Raw genomic sequence first — 19,412 nt, forward strand, 5'->3', positions numbered from 1 at the left:
AAAAAGTGACAATCCTAGTCATAGAGTACTAAAAGGTACAGAGCTCGTCTTCCTGCCACAAACTAGAAAATGGGACAAGAGATATAAACATCTGGATCCAGACATAAGGACAACAGGCAGCACAGGACTATGGAACCAGAGAGCAGAAAACCCACACAAGGGCCCCCACACCAACCAAGTGCATCCCAAGCACCATTTGAGGACAATGGTGCATGAAGGGTAACCAAGAACACTGAGGTTGTGCTACACTGAGAGTCAGATGGAAGCTAAGGAGGCGAGGTGGGCTGGGAGTCGTGGGTCAGAGTGCTGGCAAGGAAAGAGATCTCACAGGGGGCTCCAAACATCTGGAAAAGGTATGGTGGTCTTCAGTCTTTGGCTAGATATTAACCTGCAAAGGCATGAGAGCTGTTCAAACTCCATCTAGCCACCTCTTTGAACACACAGGGCAATCGGTAAAAACCAAAAAGATAATCCCTTGGCAGGAAGATGAAGCAGCCCTGAGAAGAAAAGCTGCTACAGACCCATCGCAGCACTTGCTTGCCAAAACAAAACTCCAGTATTCAGTAAAGGACACCAGTAAAACCCAATGCTCCACAATTGGGTTGGACACTTCAGATGCCCACATCCCAACTACAAGTACTAGGTCTGTGGGAAAGGAGCAGACTGTAATCCCATAAGCAAACAGGTTATAACCAAAACAATATAATTAGCAGGCAAAGATGCTAAAAGAATGATTAACAACTATGCTCAAACAGTTAAAGGAAGACATAAACACTTAAAACAGATGAATGGGAGAAGGAGAAGAAATCAATGAAACTGATGAAAAATACATGATCCAAAATGAAGAAGAAGAAAAAAATCCACTGGATGTGGTTAATAGGAGATCAGACCCCACCAATAAAAAAACAGCAGTGAATGTGAGACATTGTAACACAACATATCCAAAATAGAACACAAACAGCCTCAGTGACCTCTAGGACAGTTATCAACTGGCCCAGCATAAACGAAATGGACTCCACAAAAGAGGACAGAGGGGTGAAGAAAAAGTCTGACAAAAATAATGGCAGAAAGTTTTTCAGATGTGATAAGTACATAAACATAGAGCCAACAAGGTCAATGAAGCCCAAGTAAGATAAAAAACAAAGGGAAAAACAACAAGGCACATTCTAACCAATTTCTGAAAACCAGTGACACAGAAAACACTTTTAAACAGCCAAACAATAAAAGACATCTTAAATTTAGGGAAACAAAATAGTAGCTCCAGATTTGTTGTCAGAAACAATGCTGGCCAGAAAAAACAGTGGAATAAATCTTTAAGGTGCTGCTAAGATAATCTACCTGTGAATATTATATATAGCAAAAATCCTTCCAACCCCAACAATATATTTCACTAAATATAGTTTAAATACATCAATTAAGACACCATACAAAGATGGAAGAAATCAAAGGTATCGGGCATCAAAAAGGATATTCCAAAATGATAACAGGGTCAATTAAGACAACACTCTTTCCTTTCCGGGGTGTGGGAGGGAAGATGGCAGGGCAGATTTCCAAGAAGAGAAAGTTTGTCTTTGAAGAAGATGGCGTCTTCAAAGCTGAACTGAACGAGTTTCTCACTCCGGAGATGGCTGAAGATGGGTCCTCTGGAGTTGAGGTCTGAGTTACACCAACCAGGACAGAAACCATTATCATGGCCACAAGGACAGGGAATGCTGTTGGTGACAAGGGCTGGCGGATCCAGGAATTGACTGTTGTGGTTCAGAAGAGATGTGGCTTCCCTGAGGGCAGTGTAGGGCTATATGCACACAGGAAGTCTGTGTGCCACTGTCCAGGCAGAGTCTCTGCATTACAGACAGACTCTTGCTGTACGAAGGGCCTACTAAGGTGTGCGAGCTTCATCATGGGGCCAAAGGCTGTGAGGTCGTGGTGTCTGGGAAATTCCAAGGATAGAGGGCTAAATCCATGAAGTTTGTGGATGGCCTCATGATCCACAGTGGGGACCCTGTTAACTATTATGCTGACACCTCCACATGCCACGTGCTGCTCAGTCAGGGTGTGCTGGACATCAAGGTAAAGATCATGCTGTCTTGGGACCCAACTGGTAAGACTGGCCCTAAGAAGCCTTTGCTTGATCATGGGAGCACTGTGGAACCCAGAGATGAAAATGCTGCCTACCGACCCCATGAACAGAAAAGTGGGAAGCCAGAGCTGCCTGCCATGCCCTAGCCGGTAACCAACGCATGACAGATTTCCTTGGCCCCTGGGTCTGGAGTCTGGATGTTGCTCTATAAAGATTTAAAAAAAATATTTTTAAAAGACAAAAAAAAAAAGAAGAAGCCACAACAGGGCTGGTGGTCCTGTGGTTAGGGCTCCCAGTTCTCATTACTGAGGGCCTGAGTTCAATATCTGGTCAGGGAACTAAGATCCCACAAGTCATGTAGCACAGTCAAAAATAAACAAACAAAACAAAAAAAAGGAAGCTATAACGATCTTAAAAGTATATAAACCTAATTATCATATACTGAAATATATAAAGCAAAAACTGATAGAATAAGAAAAACTGACATACTCATATTTAAAAATATAAACACTTCTCAGTAACTGATATAACAAGTGGGTAAGAATATCAGAAAAGGATATAGAAGACCTAAACATCAGAAACAGCCAACTAGGCTTAGTTGACATTTACAGAATGTAAATCCAGTAATGCCAAAATTTTTTCCATTTTTTCCAAGTTCACACGGGACATTAACCCAGATACACCATATGCTACTCAGAATACAAACTCTCAGTACACTTAACATGAAACCATACAAAGTATGTCCTCTGACTACATCAGAATTAAATTAGAAATAAATATTTGTAAACACCCCAATATCTGAAAATTAAACAATCTTCTAAAACTTCATGCTTCAAACACAAAATCACAATGAAAATTCACATATTTTGAATAAGAAAACAACAATCTATCAATGTCTACGGAGTGCTTCAAAAGCAGTGTATACCATATTGATCAAAATTCACACTAAGTAACATAATCCACCTGGGTGGAGGAAGAAGGCTTCTGGGTTATCTGCAAAGTTCTCTTCTTGGCATTACATCAAGACCTGCAGTTTTTAAACATAAATTCCTGCAATTACATAACAATTCTAAAAAGATAAATGAAAAAGGATATATATGGTCAGTTGTCTGTGCAAGACTGTCCATTCTACTTCACAGATAAAAACTGCAAAACGTAATCTCAAATGCTAAGAGAGCCATTCTCGCTCAATTTCACCCGGCATGTTTACATACACTGAAGGAAGTGGGCAGCTCATACATGAAGATACAGACTGAACAGAGATCAAATCTACCCGAAGCATCTCTAGAAGAGCCCTTTCGGCAGTATGAAGTGCAGCTCCAAATGCCTATGGACGGTCGTCCAGTTGATCATGTCAACCCACACTAAATTTCATAATTGCACTTTATGCCCACTTCACTTTTTGTCTCAAAGTTCCTCCTTAGTACAGAGGATATTAATCAATATCTCCACCCTCAAAGAGGCTCTAGTGAAAAAAGTAGACAATAAACAAGAACAAATGAGTAATATAAGCAGAGAAATGGAATGTCTAAGAAAAAACAAAAGGACACGGCACGGCAGATGGGCTTCCCTAATGGTTCAATGGTAAAGAATCCACTGTAAATGCAGGAAATATGGGTTTGATCCCTGGTCTGGGAAGATCCTACCTACTGAAGAACAACTAAGCCCCTATGCCACTACTATTGAGCCTGTGTTCTAGAAAGACCCCAGGAACAGCAACTACTGAGCCCGCTTGCCTAGAGCCAGCGCTCATCAGAGAAGCCACTGCAATGAAAAGCCTGCACAGCAAAGAAGATCCTTTGCAACCCCATGGACAGCAGTCTACCACGCTCCTCCGTCCATGGGATTTTCCAGGCAAGAGTACTGGAGTGGGTTGCCATTTCCTTCTCCAGAGGATCTTCCCAACCCAGGGATCGAACCTGGGTCTCCCACATTGTAGGCAGACACTTTACTGTCTGAGCCACCAGGAAGTCCTAAAGAAGATCCAGCATAACCAAAATATTTTTTAAAAATCAAAGAGATTTAAAAAAAAGACACAGCAGAAATCAAAAACACCAAAACAGAAATGAAGAATGCTCTGATAGACTCATTAGTAGACTGAGTAGACTCAGCTGAGGAAACTTCTGAGCTTGAAGATATGTCAACAGAAACTTCCAATACTGAAAAGAGGAAAAAAAAGATAAAGATGTGGGGAAAAACAGAATATCCAAGAACTGTTAAACAACAACCTAAGTGTAACATGTGCATAATGAGAATATCAGAAAGACAAGAAAGGAACAGGAAAAAATATGTAAAGTAATAATGACAATTTGCCCCAAATTAATGTCAGACACCAAACTACAGACAAGGAAGCTCAGAGAAAACCAACCAGGAAAAGTGCCAAGGAAACAAAAATAAATCTAAATAGGCTTTTCATATTCAAATGTGAGAAAAATCAAAGATAAAGAAAAAAAACCTCTTAAGAAGCCAGAACAAAAAAAAAGCAAAATTAAGAATTAGATCCTACTTCTCCTCAGAAAGCATGGAAGCAAAGAGACTGGAGTGAAATATTTATAGTGAAAAGAAAGAAAAAACCTAAAAGTTTGTATTCTGCAAAAGTATCCTTCAAAAGTGAAAGAAAAAGACTTGCTCAAACACAGATGAGGGAATCTGTTGCCAGTAGATCTGCCCTCCAAAAAATGTTAGAAGAAATTATTCAGAGAAGAAAAACAAGAAAAACTCAGATCTACATAAAGAAAGAACATTAGAAATAGAATAAGTGAAAGTAATATAAAAAGTTTTATTTTTCTGATTTTTAACTGAACTGATAACACTTTGTTCATAGTAATATTAGCAACTATGTACTAGATGATTATGGAGTTTATATGTAAATGAAAGATAACAATAATACAAAGGACTGTGGAGTGGAAGAATTAGAATATTTTGCTGTTACAAGATATTCTCACTACCAGTGAAGCTCTACCACATTATTTGACAGTGTACCAGAATTAACTGTATATTGCAAACTCTAGAGCTAAGAAAGTTTTTTTTCAAAGTATAATGGACAAGGTAAGAAAAGAGAGTAAAGGGAATCAAGCACAATGCTCAATTAAAACCATAATAGGGGACTTGTAGTCCAGTGGTTAAGAATCTGCTTACCAATAGAGGGGACATAGGTTCTATCCCTTGTCTGTGAAGATCACATATACCACAGGGCAGCTAAGCCTGTGAGCCACAACTACTGAGCCAACTCACCAAAACCACTGAAGCCTGCTTGCTCCAGAGCCCAAGTGCCACAACCACTGAAGCTGGCAGAAACTACTGAAGCCTGCACGCCTGAGAGCCTGTGCTCTGCAACAAGAGAAGTCACCACAATGAGAAGCCTGAGGACTGCAACTAGAAAAGTAGTACCCACTCAGAGAAACTAGAAGGATGGCTGTGCACAGCAATGACAACACAGTGCAGCCATAAATAAATAGGCAATAAAAAAAAACCTTAAAAGGCAGAAAAAGTATTAGTCAAAAATATGAACAGAGAACAAGGGCAATGAATAGGAAATAGCAATAAGTATGGCAGATATTAATCCAATAATCTCCTTAAATGCCAATGGTCTAAGTAATCACTCCAATAAAGAGATTGTCATACTGAATGAAAAAGCAATACCACATGGTAGATGTTCTATAAGAAATCCACTTTAAAAACAAAGATATATTCCGAGTAAACATAAACAGATGGAGAAAGAGGTACCAAGGTAACGAAGATCAAAAGAAAGCCCTTAAAGGGGTATTTGGGCTTCCCAGTAAAAGTGAGTCACTCAGTCGTATCCGACTCTTTGTGACCCCATGGACTATACACAGTCCACGGAATTCTCCAGGCCAGGATAATGGAGTGGGTAGCCTTTCCCTTCTCCAGGGGATCTTCCCAACCCAGAGATCAAACCCAGGTCTCTTGCATTACAAGCGGATTCTTTATCAGCTGAGCTGCCAATTTCACAGAGAGATTTAAGAGCAAAGAAATTCATTGGGGATACAGAAAAGCATTACATAACGATTATGGTCTCAATTCTCCAAGAAGACATAACAATCCTTAATGTGTATGTACCTAACAACAGAGCATCCCACTAGTTGAGGCAAAAACCGACAGGAACTACAAGGAGAAACAGATGAATTCACTATCACAGCTGAAAACACTTCAATATCTCTATCAGAAATGGACAGCTTCAGCCTTAAGAAAATCGGAAAAAGACATAGCTGAACCCAATACTACCATTCATCACATGGATAAAACTGACATATACATAGCACTTTAACCAACAGAAGAATATACCTCCTTCTCAAGATCCCTTGGAGTATTCATCAAGAGGGTCTATACTGTGAAGCATCAAACACACTTAAACAAATTTAAAAGAGGATAAAAGAAATATCCTCAGACCACAATGAGATCTACACTCGGTAACAGAAAGACAGCTGGAAAATCCCCAAATACTTGGAGATTAAATAACACACTTCTAAATACATGGTTCGAAGATGAAATTTTAAGACAAAAATATTTTGAACTAAATGAAAACGAAAGTACAATTTACTAAAATCTGTGGGATTCAGATAAAGCAGTGCTTAAAGGGGGTATTTGGGCTTTCCAGGTGGCTCAGATGGTAAAATATCTGGCTGCAATGCAGGAGATGCAGGTTTGATCCCTGGTTTGAGATGAACCCCTGGAGAAGGGAATGGCAACCCACTACAGTATTCTTGCCTGGAGAATTTCATAGATAAGAGGAGGCTGGTGACCTCTGTCGCCATGAGGCTTACAGTCCATGAGGTTGCAAAGAGTTGGACATGACTGAGTGACTGATACTAACTAAAAGAAAATTTATAGGACTAAATGCATATATCAGAAAAGAGGAAAAATTTAAAACCAAAAATCTATGCTTCCAATTTAGGAAACCAGAAAAAGAAGAGCAAATTAAATGCAAAGTAAGCAGATATTATAAAACTTAGAAATCAACAAAATTTAAATTAGCAAGTCAACAGAGAAAAATCAACAAAATCAAAACCTGGTTCTTCAAAAAGATTCAAACTGATAAATCTCTAGCTGTGCTAACTAAGAATAAAAGAGACAAATCACTAGTATGAAACATGAAAGAAGACATCACTGCTGATTCCACATACAAAAAATATATATATAAGGTAAACTACAAAACTGTGATCAAAGAAATTAAAGAACCATTTAAATGGATAAATATTCCATGTTCATGGACAGGAAGACTCAATATCATCAAGATGTCAGCTCGTCCCCACTTGATGCATAGATTTTAAACGCAATCCCAATCAAATTCCTAGCAAGTTATTTTGAGGATATCAACAAACTGATTCTAGAGTTTATATGGAGAGGCAAAAAGACACCAACGGCCAACAGGATATTGAAGCAGAAAAACAAAACTGGAGGACATTACTGGACTTCATGACCTGCTACATAGCTACATTAATCATGACAGTGTAAAAGAATTGGTGAAAGAATGAACAAATAGATTTAAAAAAAAAAAAAAAAACAGAATAGAGAGCCCATAAGAGATCCTCCATAAATACAGTCAACTGTCCTTTGACAAATGAACAAAAGTAATACAAATGAAGACAGTGTTTTCAACAAATGGTGCTGGAACAACTGGACTTCTACATGCAGAAAAGTGAATTTAGACACAGACCTTATATCCACCACAAAAATGAACTCATAACAGATCATATACCTAAATGTAAAATTAAAAACTATAAAATATAAAATCCCTAAAAGGCAGTAATAGGAGAAAATCTAGATAACCTGGGTTATATTGAACACATTTTAGATACTGAGTCTGCCAAAGAGTTCATTCAGTTTTCCTGTAAGATGGCTGTAGTAGTGTTTAGCTGTCTTTAACTTCATTTGAAACAACTGTTAGACTGTATTGTGACAGCTGTCATCTCAGCGTGCATTAAAAAAACAAACTTATCAAAATTGGTGAGATTTTGTGTAGCCATTTCCAGTCATTTTAATACTGAAGACAGAAGAAAACTTTATTATTTCAAGAAAACACAACTGATTTGTGCAGTGTATGGAGAAGGTGCTATGACAAATCCGGCAGACCAGCTGAAGTTGACAGACATTAAACCCAGATATTAACTGAGAAAGATCAATGTTATACCATGTGGGAGACAGCCAACATACTCAAAACATCCAAATCAAGTGCTGAAAATCATTTGCACCAGCTTGGTTACGTTAATCGCTATGATATTTGGGTTTCACATAGTGGGAAAAACCTTCTTTTATTAAAAATACATTCATTTTTGGGTGTGCTGGGTCTTTGCTGTTGCACATCAGCTTTCTCTAGTTGCAGCAAATGGGGGCTACTCTCTAGTTGCAGCGTAAGGGCTTCTCACTGTGGTGGCTTCTCTTACTGCAGAGCACAGGCTCTAGGCACGTGGGCTCCAGCAGTTGTGGCACACGGGCTTAGCTGTCCTGCAACATGTGGGATCTTCCCAGAACAGGCACCAAACCCATGTCCACTGCAATGGCAGGTGGATTCCTGATCACTGGACCACCAGGGAAGCCCCATGAAGAAACCGTATTTCTGCAAGCAATTCTACTTAAACGTAATGAAAACATTGTTTTTAAAACAAACTGTGATGGGCGATGAAACATAGACACTGCATAATAATTGGAAGAGACTATGGGGCAAGCAAAATGAACCACCACACCAAAGGCTGGTCTTTATCCAAAGATTATATAGTATATATGGTGGGATTTGGAAGGGAGTTCTCTATTATGAGCTCCTTCTGGAAAATCAAACAATTCCAACAAGTACTGCTTCCGATTAGACCACTTGACAAAAAGTATCTAGAATTACTCAACAGAAAACACACAATCTTTCATCAGGATAACACAAGATCGCATGTTTCTTTGATGATCAGGCAAAAACTCTAACAGCTTGGCTGGGAACTTCTGATTCATCCACCGTTTCACCAGACACTGCACCTTCAAAATTCCATTTACTTCAATCTTTACAAAATTCTCTTAATGGAAACATTTCAAATCCTTAGAAGACTGTAAAAAGCACCTGGAACAGTTCTTTGCTCAAGAAGATACAAAGTTTTGGGAAGAAGGAATTACGAAGTTGCCTTAAAAATTGCAGAAGGTAGTGGAACAAAAAACAATGAATATGTCCTCCAATAAAGCTCTTGGAGAAAATGAAAAAAAGTGTCTTTTATTTTTTCTTTTACTTTAAAATCAAAGGAACATTTTGGCCAACCCAATACAATGCCAAAGGCACAATCCATGAAAGAAATAACTGATAAGTCGGACTTAATTAAAATTTAAAACTTCTGCTATATGAAAGACAATGTCAAGATGCTAAGAAAGTATTTGTGAAAGACATTTCTGATAAAGTACTGTTATCTATAATATACAGAGAACTTTTAAAATTCAGCAACAAGAAAACAAACTGACTATAAACAACCTTTAAAAAATGAACCAAAACCCTTAATATACACCTCATCAAAGAAGACAGAGATGGCAAATAAACACATGAAAAGATGCTCTACATCATAAGTCATTAGAGAAACATAGGCTCAAAACAATGAGACATCACTAATATAACTACTCGGAGAAGGCAATGGCACCCCACTCCAGTACTCTTGCCTGGAAAATCCCATGGACGGAGGAGCCTGGTAGGCTACAGTCCATGGGGTCGCTAAGAGTCGGATACGACTGAGCGACTTCACTTTCACTTTTCCCTTTCATGCACTGGAGAAGGAAATGGCAACCCACTCCAGTATTCTTGCCTGGAGAATCCCAGGAACGGTGGAGCCTGGTGGGCTGCCGTCTATGGGGTCGCACAGAGTTGGACACGACTGAAGCGACTTAGCAGCAGCAGCAATATAACTACTAGAATGGTAAAACTGACAACACCAAACGCTGGAGAGGATGTGAAGCAACTGGAATTCTCATTCAAAGCTGATGGAAATGTAAATTTGGCAGTTTCTAACAAAACTCATATCATATGATCCAGCAATTATGCTCCCTGACACTTACCCAAAGGAGGTGAAAATTTATATCAATATAAAAGCCTACACATGGATGTTCATAGGCGTTTTATTCAAAACTGCCAAAACTTGGAAGCAATCAACAAGACATCCTTCAGTAGATGAATGGATAAACACTTGGTACTATATCCAGACAACAGATTATTCAGTACTGAAAGAAAAAAGAGTCATCAAGCCATGAAAAGACATGGAGGAAACATAAATACATAATACTAACCTGATAAGTTTACATATTTTATGACTCCAACTATAAGATATTCTGGAAAAGTCAAAAACTATGGAGACAATAAAAGGTCAGACAATAAAAGGTTAATGGGGAGGCAGGGATGAACAGCAGCAGCAAAGAGGAATTTTAGGGCAATGAAGCCACTCTGTATGATACTCTAAGGGTGGATTTGTGTCATTACTTATTTGTTAAGACCCACAGAACATACATCACCAAGAGTGAACACTACGGTAAACTACAGACTTAGGATGATGATGTGTCACTGTGATAGATGCATTTATTTAACAAAAGTACAATTGGATGTGGGATGCTGCTGCTGGGGAACACTGAAGAGTCAGGGGATATATGAGGATCATTGTACCTGTGGCTCAATTTTGCTATGACTTGAAACTGCTCTACAAACATAGTCTATTTTTTTTTAATTCTTTATGAAAAATAAAGAGATACTAGACTTATTCTTTGACCATCAACACTGGGCTAGATTAACAAGAGGTAAGTGATGCCTTCAAAACTGAGGTAAAATTACTTCAAAGCCTGAATTCTGTAATCAGGTAAATTACCAACTGGCATTTACATTCACGTACGGGCTCAAAAATTTACAGCTTAAACAAATTTCTCAAAATTATTGGAAGATACTCCAGAAATTGAGAGAAAAGCACTGCAGACACACAGGACTCAAGAAACCATGTCAGAACGCCTGAGAAGTAGGCTAAGAGACCCATAAAGATGGGAGCAAGAGACAAGGGACTCAAAAAGGTTTTCTCTAAGAAGCTGATGCCACACAACAGCGTGTAAGATAAATTAGTCATAACATAGACAAAAGTTACTATCTCGGACATTAAAAGACCTTCAGAAAGCAGAGGAAAAAAAAAACAGGTGAGATAAGAACAGAAAAAGGCCAAAGAGGCCTTTATAACTACAGTGATACCATTCCTCATCCATCAGATGGAAAAAAATCTACACTGCTGATGACATACATCACTGGCAAGACTGTGTAAGAAACACTGACAAATTACTTGCTGGTAGAAATGCAAAGTGATACAAAGCCCATACAGGGGAAGGTAATGGTATCTTGCAGAATTACATATATATTTAAGATCTGACTCAGTGCTACCTCAAGAAATCTATCCCAATGACAGTGGTAAGACAAATGGGCAAGGCTATTCATTGCAGTTATTATTTCCAATAGCAGGAGAGCAGAAACACAAATGTCCAAACAAATGACTACTGAACAAACTAATTTCGTACTTCTACACAACAGAATACTTTTCAATTGTAAAGCACCATGAGCCATTCATTTCTCTATATATTGCTAAGAAAAGGTCACCACTACACACTGTTCAGTGGAAAAGGCAAGTAACAGAAGACTAGGTGGGTATGTATATATTGAAGTGAAGTGAAGTCGCTTAGTCGTGTCCGACTCTTTGCGACCACATGGACTGTAGCCTACCAGGCTTCTCTGTCCACTGGATTTTCCAGGCAAGGGTACTGGAGTGGGTTGCCATTTCCTTCTCCAGGGGATCTTCCTGACCCAGGAATCGAACCCGGGTCTCCTGCATTGCAGGCAGACGCTTTACCCTCTGAGCCAACAGGGAAGCCCCATGTATATATTAACTGGGCACGAAGATGAGTTTGTTATCGACAGTGGCTTTATATCACAGCCATATTTGTGATCTGAGGAGCACAGATTTTCCAGCGGAAAACAGAACAAGACCCTTCATTAGGTAGCTACAGCTACATCTATTTGTTGATTGAAGTGAGGAAATACAAGCATAATTTACAAAATAAACTGTTCTATGATTCACCTAACGGTACAGTCACTTGAATTGTCCTAAACAATGACAGGCAAGAAAAACTATATACACTCGAACTGTTTTAACAAGCTCATCCAAACACAAGTTCCAAAATAATCAGCGTTTTTTTTAAATTTACTTTTATTATTTTTGGCTGCACGGACTTCTCAATGCAGTGGCTTTTCTTGCTGTGGAGCACAGGCTCAATAGTGGCGGCGCATGGGTTTGACCGCCCCTTAGTATGTGGGATCTTCCCATGTCTCCTGCATTGGCAGGTGGATTCTTTATCACTGAGCCACCAAGGAAGCCCTTTTTATATGCATTTTTGAAAATTGTTATTAGAGACAATTTCAGGAAATCTGAGAACTGAAAAGTAAAGAATATGAATGAATCACTATACATTACACCTGTAGCTTTAACCATCAACTCATCCACTGCCTATTCATGAAACTTCTAAAGATGTACACGCTTTAGCTAGGCAAGAGTATACCCTAAGAAACTAATGCACAGCAACCAAGAAAAAGGAGAATCTAACAAACATATAAAGAGGAAAAAGAAACTCCAAGGATGACAGTGTTGTATCAGATTGAGAGAATAATCAACAGAATAGAAAATGACAGAAGGTGCTAGAAAAAACTCTTAAGAAAAACAAGGACAGATGGATTATCTATTACATTCGGCATGCAGGAAATTATATTGAGAGGAGTTTCATAAAGCTGTTAGAGGTTCTAGGAGACTTCAACTTGCAAAGAAACTTAAACAAATAGAAAAAAAAAAGCAATCACAAAACTCCAAGAAAAACATAATGTACCAAAAAAAAGTAACCATACTGCATTACTTGGCTCAAATGTTCAGCATTTATGTAGTAATCATGACAGAAACAATAAATACATTTTTAGCCAAAGCTTTTTTAGAAGTCTAAAGAAGTAGTAAAACTGCCACTGTTTGCAGATGACATAACGCTATGCATAGAAAATCCTAAAAGATGCTATCAGAAAACTACTAGAGCTCATCAATGAATTAAAGTTGCTGGATACAAAATTAATATACAGAAATCATTTGTTTTTCTGTATACTAACAATGAAGTATCAGAAAGAGAGATTAAGGAAACAAGTTCATTTACCACTGCATCAAAAAGACTCTAAGGACGTCACTGGCGTTCAGTGGCTAAGATTCCATGCTCCCAAGGCAGAGGGCCTGCATTCAATCCTGTTCATGGAACTAGATCCATATGCTGCAAATAAGGGTTCACATGCTGCAACTAAAAGATCTCCTATGTTGCAATGAAGATCGAAGATCCTGTGGGCCACATCTAAGACCTGGTGCAGCCAAATAAATTTATTGTTGTTTCTGTTCACTGAGTCGCTAAGTCGTGTCCAACTCTGTGACCCCATGGACGGCAGCACACCAGCCTCCTCAGTCGTTCACCATCTCCTGGAGTTTGCTCAGATTTATGTCTGTTGAGTTGGTGATGTTATCTAACCATCTCACCTGTCGACCCCTTCTCCTCTTGCCGTCAATCATTCCCAGCATCAGGGTCTTTTCCAATGAGTCTGCTCTTCACAACAGGCAGGCAAAGTACTGGAGCTTTAGCATCAAGCCTTCCAATGAATATTCAGGGTTGATTTCCTTTAGGATCAACTGCTTTCACTTCCTTGCAGTCCACGGGACTCTCAAGAGTCTTTTCCAGCACCATAATTTAAAAACATCAATTCTTCATCACTTAGCCTTCTTTATGGTCCAACTCTCACATCCATACACGACTACTGGAAAAGCCACAGCTTAACTAGACAGATCTTTGTCAGCAAAGTGATGTCTCTGCTTTTAAATACAATGTCTAGGGCTGTCATAGCTTTTCTTCCAAGGAGCAATTGTCTTTTAATTTTGTGGCTGCAGTCACTGTCCGCACTGATTTTGGAACCCAAGAAAATAAAGTCTGTCACTGCTTCCACTTTCCCCCATCTATTTGCCATGAAGTGAGGGGACCAGATGCCATCTTAGTTTCTTGAATACTAAGTTTTAAGCCGGCTTTTTCACTCTTCTCTTTCACCCTCACCAAGAAGCTCTTTAGTTGCTCTTCACTTTCTGCCATTAGAGTGGTACCATCCACATACCTGAGGTTGTTGATATTTCTCTCGTCAATCTTGACTCCAGCTTTTGAGTCATCCAGCCCAGCATTTCACATGATGTACTCTGCATAGAAGTTAAATAAACAGGGTGACAATATACAGCTTGTCATATTCCTTTCCCAATTTGGAACCAGTCAGTTGTTCCATGTCCCACTCTTTAATTGTTGCTTCTGGACCTGCATACAGGTTTCTCAGGAGACAAGTAAGGTGGTCTGGTATTCTTATCTCTTTAAGAATTTTCCACAGTTTGTTGTGATCCACAAAGTCAAAGGCTTTAGCATAGTCAATGAAGCAGAAGTAAATGATTTTCTGGAATTCCCTGGCTTTCTCTATGATCCAACAAATGCTGGCAATCTGATCTCTAGCTCCTCTGCCTTACCAGTCTGTACATCTGGAAGTTCTCGGTTCACAAACTCCTGAAGCCTCGCTTGAAGGATTTTGAGCATAACCTTGCTAGCAAGTGAAATGAGTACAATTCTACAGTAATTTGGACACTCTTTGGCATTGCCTTTCTTTGAAATTGGAATGAAAACTGACCTTTCCCAGTGCTGTGACCATTGCAGAGTTTTCCAAATTTGGTAATGTATCAAGTGCAGCACTTTAATAGCATCATCTCTTAGGATTGTAAATAGCTCAGCTGGAATTCTACCACCTCTCCAGTAGCTTTGTTGGTAGTAAATGCTAAGGCGCACTTGACTTCACACTCCAGAATTTCTGACTCTCGGTGAGTGACACAAAATCATGGTTATTCAAGTCATTAAGACCTTTTTTGTATAGTTCTTCTGTGTATCCTTGCCACCCTTCTTACTCTGCTTCTGATAGGTCCTTACCATGTCTGTCCTTTACCATGCCCCTCCTTACATGAAGTAGTCCCTTGATATCTCCAGTTTTCTTGAAGAGATCTCTAGTTACACAAGCCTCTTCATCACAACAAGGCTGTGATCCATGAATGGGAGCCAAATAAATAAATAAATATCCAAAAATAATTATAAAGCGTTAAAAAAGAGAATTTATCTAGAAATAAAGTCTAAGGAAGCAAAATACCAGTACTTCAAAAAACTGTAAAACACTGATAAAAAAAACTGAAGATATACTGTGTTCTTGGAATGGAAGAACCAACAATGTTAAAATGGCCACACTACCCAAAGCAATCTACAGAGTCAATGCAATTCCTTTCAAATTACCAACGGTATTTTTCATAGAACTAGAACAAAAAATTTTTGTTGGAAGCACAAAAGAATCCAAACAGCCAGAACAACTTTGACAAAGAAGAACACACCTGAGGAATCGTGCTCCCTGACTTCAGATGGTTCTACAAAGACACAGTGATCAGACAGCATGATACCGGCACAAAAATAGACACAGAGACCAACGGACAGCACAGAAAGCCCAGAAACAAACTCACACACTTTGAGTCTGTGAGTGGCAATATACAACTGAGAGTTTGTGAGGAGGCAAGAACATACAATAGAGAAAAGACAGTCTCTTCAGTTAGGACTGCTGAGAAAACTGAACAGCTACATGCAAAAGGATGAAATTAGAACATTCTCTTATACCATACACAAAAATATACTCAAAAGGAATTAGACCTAAATGTAAGACTGGGTACTATAAAACTCCTAGAGGAAAACACAGAACACTCCGACATAAATCGCAGCAATATTTGGGGAGGTGGGGGGAGCAGGCAGGGGAATGGGTGGCTGGCTCTGTCTCTTATGGTAATGGAAATAAAAGCAAAAATTTTACAAATGAGACCTAATTAAACTTAAGAAGTTTTTGTACAGCAAAGAAAACCATAACAAAGCAAAAAGTCAATCTACAGACTGGGAGAAAATATTGGCAAATGATGCTACCAACAGGGATTAATTTTCAAAATATACAAACAGTTCATACAGCTTAGTATCAAAAAACAAACAACCCAATCAAAAAAGGACAGAAGATCTAAACAGACATTTCTCCAAAGATGACGTACAGATGGGCAATAGGCATATGAAAGTAAGCTCAACATTGCTAATTAAAGAAATACAAATCAAAAGTACCAACAATGAGGTATCTGACTGATAAGACACCAGTCAGAATGGCTGTCTTTAAAAAGTTAACAAACAATAAATGCCACAGAGTGTGTGGTGAAAAAGGAACTGTTCTACACGGTTGGAGAACATAAATTGGTACAGCTACTATGGAGAACACTACAGAGGTTCCTTAAAAAACTAAAAACAGAGCTACCATATGATACTGCAAACCATGCATCTCAATGTTCATAACAGCACTAATTACAACAGCCAAGACCTAGAAGTAACTAACCATCAACAGATAAATGGATAAAGATGTGGTATACACATACAACAGACTATCACTCAGCCATAAAAAGATGAAATAATGGCACTGCAGCTACACGTATGGACCTTGAGATTGTATTAACTGAAGTCAAGGAGAAGTATCACATGCTATCACCTACATGCAAAATTTAAAAAAATTATACAAATGAACTTACTTACAAGTTATAGAATAGAAATAGATTCACAGACATAGAAGACAAAATTGTGGTTACCAAAGGAGATATAATGGGGGGAGGGGATAAATTAGGAGTTTCTGATTAACATAAACACACTATCATATATAGAATAGGTTCGATCTCTGGGTCGGGAAAATCCTTTACAGAAGAAAATGGCAACCTGCTCCAGTACTCTTGCCTGGAAAAATCCCATGGACAGAGGAACCTGGTGGGCTACAGCCTACAGAGCTGCCAAGAGTCGCACACGACTGAAGCAACTTAGCAGCAGCACATATACAACTGAATCACTTGGCTGTATACCTGAAACTAACTCAACATTGCAAAACAGCTATATTTCAATAAAAAAATTAAATAGACTTCATTTTTTTAAAAAAACAAAAAGTCTAATAAGAGAAAAAGATGTTACATGAAAAAGAATCCTCGACAGGTTTCAATTACTAATAAAGAGAAATCTGTATACTCATTGTATAACTGTATAATTGGAGAAGGAAATCTATATACTCATTGTATACATTGTATAATTGGAGAAGGAAATGGCAACCCACTCCAGTGTTCTTGCCTGGAGAATCCCAAGGACGGGGGAGCCTAGTGGGTTACTGTCTATGGGGTCGCACAGAGTCGGACACGACTGAAGTGACTTAGCAGTAGCAGTATACTCATTATTTACAAGTCAGTTCAGTTCAGTCGCTCAGTCGTGTCCGACTCTTTGCGACCCCATGAATCGCAGCACGCCAGGCCTCTCTGTCCATCACCAACTCCCAGAGTCCACCCAAACCCATGTCCATCGAGTCGGTGATGCCATCCAACCATCTCATCCTCTGTCGTCCCCTTCTCCTCCCGCCCCCAATCCTACCCAGCATTAGGGTCTTTTCCAATGAGTCAACCCTTCGCATGAGGTGCCCAAAGTATTGGAGTTTCAGCTTCAACATCAGACCTTCCAATGAACACCCAGGATTGATCTCTTTTAGGATGGATTGATTGGATCTCCTTGCAGTCCAAGGGACTCTCAAGAGTCTTCTCCAACACCACACTTCAAAAGCATCAATTCTTCGGCGCTCAGCTTTCTTCACCATCCAACTCTCACATCCATACATGACCACTGGAAAAACCATAGCCTTGACTAGACGGACTTTTGTTGGCAAAGTAATGTCTCTGCTTTTAAATATGCTATCTAGGTTGGCCATAACCTTCCTTCCAAGGAGTAAGCGTCTTTTAATTTCATGGATGCAATCACCATCAGCAGTGATTTTGGAGCCCAAAAAAATAAAGTCTGACACTGCACTGTTTCCCCATCTATTTCCCATGAAGTGATGGGACCAGATGCCATGATCTTAGTTTTCTGAACGTTGAGCTTTAAGCCAACTTTTTCACTCTCCTCTTTCACCTTCATCAAGAGGCTCTTTAGTTCTTCTTCACTTTCTGCCATAAGGGTGGTGTCATCTGCATATCTGAGGTTATTGATATTTCTCCCGGCAATCTTGATTCCAGCTTGTGTTTCTTCCAGCCCAGCATTTCTCATGATGTACTCTGCATATAAGTTAAATAAGCAGGGTGACAATATACAGCCTTGACATACTCCTTTTCCTATTTGGAACTAGTCTGTTGTTCCATGTCCAGTTCTAACTGTTGCTTCCTGACCTGCATACAGGTTTCTCAAGAGACAGGTCAGATGGTCTGGTATTCCCATCTCTTTCAGAATTTTCCACAGTTTATTGTGATCCACACAGTCAAAGGCTTTGGCATAGTCCATAAAACAGAAATAGATATTTTTCTGGAACTCTCTTGCTTTTTCGATGATCCAGCGGATGTTGGCAATTTGATCTCTGGTTCCTCTGCCTTTTCTAAAACCAGCTTGAACATCTGGAAGTTCACAGTTCACGTATTGCTGAAGCCTGGCTTGGAGAATTTTGAGCATTACTTTACTAGCATGTGAGATGAGTGCAATTGTGCGGTAGTTTGAGCATTCTTTGGCATCGCCTTTCTTTGGGATTGGAACGAAGACTGACCTCTTCCAGTCCTGTGGGCACTGCTGAGTTTTCCAAATTTGCTGGCATATCGAGTGCAGCACTTTCACAGTATCACCTTTGAGGATTTGAAATAGCTCAACTGGAATTCCATCACCTCCACTAGCTTTGTTCGTAGTGATGTTTTCTAAGGCCCACTTGACTTCACATTCCAGGATGTCTGGCTCTAGGTGAGTGATCACACCATCGTGATTATCTGGGTCGTGAAGATCTTTTTTGTACAGTTCTTCTGTGTATTCTTGCCACCTCTTCTTAATATCTTCTGCTTCTGTTAGGTCCATACCATTTCTGTCCTTTATCGAGGAACATTTCATGCCAAGATGGGCTCGATAAAGGACAGAAATGGTATTTACAAGTACTGAAGGCAAAAATCAAAATCAACAGTGCCTACTTTTTGATAAAAGTCTTTGGCACTATTTGAAATTTCACTCATGAATTTCTATTGATTGATAAACATAAAAATCGAGGTTTTAAAAACATCTGAATATAGTAAAAATAGTTGTTAATCTGAGTATTAGGCACAGCCATCTATTATTACCATTCCCTGTACTTATTAGTGTGATTAAAATATGTCAAAAAGGGAGAAAATTTATATTT

General features: G+C 39.1%; 1 protein-coding gene, 1 long non-coding RNA gene and 1 pseudogene across 12 annotated transcripts in view; 2 read left to right on the plus strand and 1 right to left on the minus strand.

Annotated features, from left to right (window-relative positions):
- The window catches only part of SPIN1 (spindlin 1), an 81,152-nt gene that overhangs the window by 26,029 nt on the left and 35,711 nt on the right, over positions 1 to 19,412 (minus strand). The window contains exon 3 of one of the 11 annotated variants that reach the window (XM_081572555.1): positions 14,262 to 14,340. The exons of 8 other annotated variants lie outside the window; for them this stretch is intronic. In XM_081572555.1, the coding sequence (XP_081428681.1) occupies positions 14,262 to 14,340 (79 nt within the window). Of the gene's footprint in view, positions 1 to 13,270; positions 14,341 to 19,412 lie in introns of those variants that run through there. 2 more of the 11 variants (XM_081572605.1, XM_081572621.1) reach the window with 2 other exon arrangements.
- LOC145539136 (small ribosomal subunit protein uS3 pseudogene) lies at positions 1,535 to 2,244 on the plus strand (annotated as a pseudogene).
- On the plus strand, positions 9,285 to 15,156 carry LOC145539137 (uncharacterized). The gene is made up of 2 exons (XR_014077594.1): positions 9,285 to 9,753; positions 12,079 to 15,156. It is a non-coding gene; the product is annotated as an uncharacterized LOC145539137 (long non-coding RNA).

This window comes from Giraffa tippelskirchi, chromosome 1 (assembly GCF_054371585.1).
Source record: "Giraffa tippelskirchi isolate mGirTip1 chromosome 1, T2T-mGirTip1v1.2.pri, whole genome shotgun sequence".
Lineage (NCBI taxonomy): Eukaryota > Metazoa > Chordata > Mammalia > Artiodactyla > Giraffidae > Giraffa > Giraffa tippelskirchi.